Raw genomic sequence first — 4167 nt, 5'->3', positions numbered from 1 at the left:
TAACCATTATTTTGTAACTAATATAAAACCTGAAACTAATACAAAATAATATTTAATGTAAAGAAATGAAAATAGAGTCTCAGCGCGCCTTCCTTCCAGCCCGGCCACTTCCCTGCGATCGGCTGCTCAGACTTCCCACGAGGCATGGCCCACAAACGCCAGTCCTCGCTCCCAACACAAGCGAAGAAACCCAAAGTGCCTCCAGCCCCCAAGCCGGAGAAGAAGCCGGCCCCTCCGGACGTGCCGAAGGGAGGTAGGTGCCCGCGCCGCGCTCGCTGCGGAGGGAAGGGGTGTGCGGAGACCGACTTCTAAGTGATTTTCTCCCCCTGCCTCGTCTCCTTCCATCGTCTGAGCTGTGATCCCGGGTTCTCCTGGCGGGATGGCGGGCACAGGGTCGCGTGGATTCGGCTTCCATGGAGAAAGAGCCGAAGGGGGAAGCTGGGCGACCCCAAGCACGTGGGAGCTCGTCCCTGCCCCCACCCCACGCCAGCACCTACTTCCAGCTCGTCTCCCAGCCCCCGGGCTTCCGTGATCCCCTGCCTCGGCCCGTACCACCGCCCGCCAACCTGAGGCTGGGGGAGACTCGGGTGACTCTTTCCTCTCTCTCACCCGCCACAGCCGCGGGATCCCTCAGTGTCCCGGTGGTCATACCTCCAAAGCCTCGCATATCCCTCCACCTCGCTTCCCTGCTCGGCCGCCGCCGGCCCACATTCCGGTTACCTCCACCTCCTCCTCCTCCTCCTCTCGCTTCCAGCTTCCTCCTCCTTCCAGCCGCGCAAAGCCAATCACGTGACTCCCCGGCTTAAAACCCTTCCTCTTGCTTTCCCATTGCCCTGAGGTGTAGACTGAGAGTTCCAGGGGAGAGAGGACGGGAGAGAGAGAGAGAGTTAGAAACATCGATCAGCCGCCTCCTGCACATTTCCCACTGGGGATGTGCCCGCAACCCAGGTACATGTCCCCGACCGGAATCGAACCCGGGACCCTTGAATCCTCAGGCTGATGCTCTATCCACTGAGCCAAACCGGTTTTGGCTCTGTTCACCTCTTGGGGCTCTGTTCTCTCCTTGGGGCCCTGACCCCCACTTCTTACCTCTCCTTACCTGTGCGAGTCTCCTTGTTGCCCAGCTCTCTGCGGAAAAGTCGCGTCTTATCCGCACACAGTCTCCTTTGAGCTGTGGCTGCCGGGCTAGGAGTTTCCTTTTTTTAAAAAAACGTATTTTTATTGATTTCAGAGAGGAAGGAAGAGGGAGAGAGAGATAGAAACATCAATGATGAGGGAGAATCATTGATTGGCTGCATCCTGCACGCCCCCTACTGGGGATGAAGCCCGAAACCCAGGCATGTGCCCTTGACCTGAATGGAACCTGGGACCTTCAGTCCGCAGGCGGAAGCTCTATCCACTGAGGCAAACCGGCCAGGGCTAGGAGTTCCCTTTTGCCCTTGCAGCTCCCGGGTCACCCCAGCGTGGCCCTTACATCAGTATTTTGTGACTGTGGGTTTCATGTCTGCCCCTCGCCCCATTAACCCTTACCTTGGAGGTGAGGGCTGCGTTTTGCAGACACACAGCTTGGAGCTGGGCACAGAGTGGATTATTCTGGTGATTAGGCCTCCCGGCTAGAGCGGGCATGTGGTGGGGCCTTCATGGGGGATGGGTTTGGATAGGTGGCAGGCAGGATGGCATTGTCCTAGGGAAACGCGACCGCAGGCTCAGTGGGGAGGGGCTGGGACTGGGGGTCTGGATCTTCCTAATGACTCTGGCTCTTGAGATGGCTAAACTCCTTCCTACCTGTGAGCAGCACCGTGTAGACGAGGGCTCCTGGTCTCCTCCCGCTTAGCATCTGAGAATTCACAGGAGCAGGAGGTGCACCACAGTCATCCAAACCCAGATGACAGCTCATGCCATTCACTGGGCACTGATCTGCCAGGCACCGTGCCGCGAAGCCCTTCTCTGCCCGTCAGCCCTCCCAACAGCAGCACTCGGTGGGCAATAACCCCATTTTGGAGATCAGAAAGAGGAGGCTCAGGAGTGGGTGTTTATGTGTTGGATTTCCTCTTCATCCTGGGGCACCGCGGCGCTGTTGGGAACACCAACGTCTCCGTTCCAATCCTTAAGCCATGGGCTTCTCCTTCAAAGAAACTGGGAAGGAGGGAGAGGGCGGAGTTCTGAGTGAGGCCCGGGAGTGTGTTGGAGCCAGGAAGAGGGCACAGTAGATGAATTATCTCTTGGTGTGTCCAATGCCACTCCCTTATTTCCTGGAACTTTTGCCCTTTTTCTTTCTCTTTCACTTCCTAGTATGTGATCTTGCATTCATTTAAATTTTTTTTTCCTTTTTATTGAATTTTGGGTGACGCTGGTTAACAATTATACATATTTCAGCTTCGCGTGCATCTGGAGTGCAGTGCGCAAGGTCTGGAGGAGGAGCAGGTTGCTCCTAAGGGCTGGGGTTGTTGAAGGCTCTGTGAGCCTCCGCAGATGCCTGGGAAACAGGTAGATCGGCCACGGAGGGGCTGCTGCGGGTCACTGGTACCTACCTTTGAACATGCTTTGTGTAGCTGCAGCCCTCGGCACAGTGTTTTTCAGGATGTTTCATCCTATTTGTAGGTCATGCAATCATTTCAGTGGCGTGCACCCTGATCTAAAGAAAGAATAGAAGGTTAAGGGCCACATCACACTTAGTTAAGGGGAAAGCATTGTTTTGGGTGTATTTGTGCGCCGGGTTCTTGATGTCGGTTACACCTCTACTGTGGGTCATGCCCCAAATGGAAAAACTCTGTCGAAGAGCAGGCGCTTGCTCTCCACTAGCCTGAGTGAGAATCTTGGCTCTGCCACTTGCATAAAAAAAATTGCATTTATCTGTGCAATAAGGATTTCGATGCCTGCCTGTGTGTGATGAGGACTGAATGAGAAAAGGCATGTGCTTATCACAGCCCGTGGTCCAGGGTCCATGCTTCAGCAATGCTCTGGACCCTGGTATTTCTTTCCAACTCAGTAACATCACAGTGGTGGCAGGAAATTGGCCACAGTGAGAGTATGTATGCACCACCAGAATCAGCAAATGCTGCAAATCAGGGGTTTTGGTGGTTTTTTTTTTTTTTCTCGTCTCTTCTGGGATCTGGTTGTCAAACATTTAATAATACTTCTTCCTTTACACCTGTGCAGTTGGGATAGGTATGGATGGAGCTGGACTCGATTGAGATTCAGGTTTGGAAGGGAAGGATTAGATGAACTTCTGGGTTTTTGAGTGAGTCCCCAGAAGATATTTGTATTCTGTACCCATGGACTGGATGCCAATTACTTAACATTTATTGATCACTCACCACGGACTATCCTGAGCAATAAACAAAGACACTGTGCTTGTTGGAAGGCAAATGATCCAATCTCAAATTCTGATTACAAATGCCCAGGGAAGCTTTTTAAGGTCCACGTCTAGGGGCCCTGGAGGAAGGATTCGGAGTGAGGTGCATTTGCATTACCTAGAAAGCATTATTTTAACAGGAAGGCCTTGGCCCTGCTTAATGGTTCAAGACATGGCCTCTAAAGCAGGCCTTTGTTGGTTGGCTCCATCATCTGGGACAGGGCAAAATGAATGTAACACCTTTCTATTGCTCAGTTGTGTGGCCTTAATGAGGTGCACGCTGCACTTTGCCAGGAACGGGCCCTCGGTAGGGTTTCTAGCAAGCATCAGGCACAGAGGTGGGCCAAAAGGACCCACTTCCCTGCCTTCAGAGGACTTCTGCTTCAGTTCGGCCCTGTTTAAATGTTACCACTGACCCACGTCCCATTTGTCAGCCTTCTTTGCATTTTATCATTTTATAACAAATAGGTTGGGAGGGGAAGTGACTTGCCCAAGGGCCTACAGCCTGCTGGGCAGAACTTGCACTAAAAGCCAGGAAAAGGCCCTGTGAGTGAACTGGACAGCTTAGGGCTTTGCAAAGCCCGAGTAAAAATAGCCGTTTCCCGTCAGGAAGGTTGGATGGAGGCGCTCCCTCCTCTCTCCGACGGAGGGATGCCCTAGCCTTGTCCCGGGGCGCAGAGCCTGGGGTGGATGCATTTCTGGGTCCCCATGCTACTACGAGGCCTGCCCTTCTGGGGGGCTACGAACTCCCCTCCGCCCTGCGGAGAAGGGAAGCCACTTCGCCACCACGTGACGCGCTCGTCCCGGGGGCC

At 53.8% G+C, this 4167-nt stretch overlaps 1 protein-coding gene across 1 annotated transcript in view; it reads left to right on the top strand.

The window, feature by feature from the left end:
* Window positions 1-119: 119 nt before the first annotated feature.
* SET (SET nuclear proto-oncogene) overlaps window positions 120-4167 on the top strand; it is a 9736-nt gene continuing 5688 nt past the window's right edge. The window contains exon 1 of the mRNA XM_006768503.2: window positions 120-253. Coding sequence (XP_006768566.1) covers window positions 145-253 — 109 coding nt within the window. The 5' untranslated portion in view covers window positions 120-144. The remainder of the gene's footprint in view (window positions 254-4167) is intronic.

Source organism: Myotis davidii, unplaced genomic scaffold (assembly GCF_000327345.1).
Source record: "Myotis davidii unplaced genomic scaffold, ASM32734v1 scaffold142, whole genome shotgun sequence".
NCBI lineage: Eukaryota > Metazoa > Chordata > Mammalia > Chiroptera > Vespertilionidae > Myotis > Myotis davidii.
The sequence above is the reverse complement of the archived record's forward strand: the minus strand, read 5'-3'. Positions and strand labels throughout refer to the sequence as shown.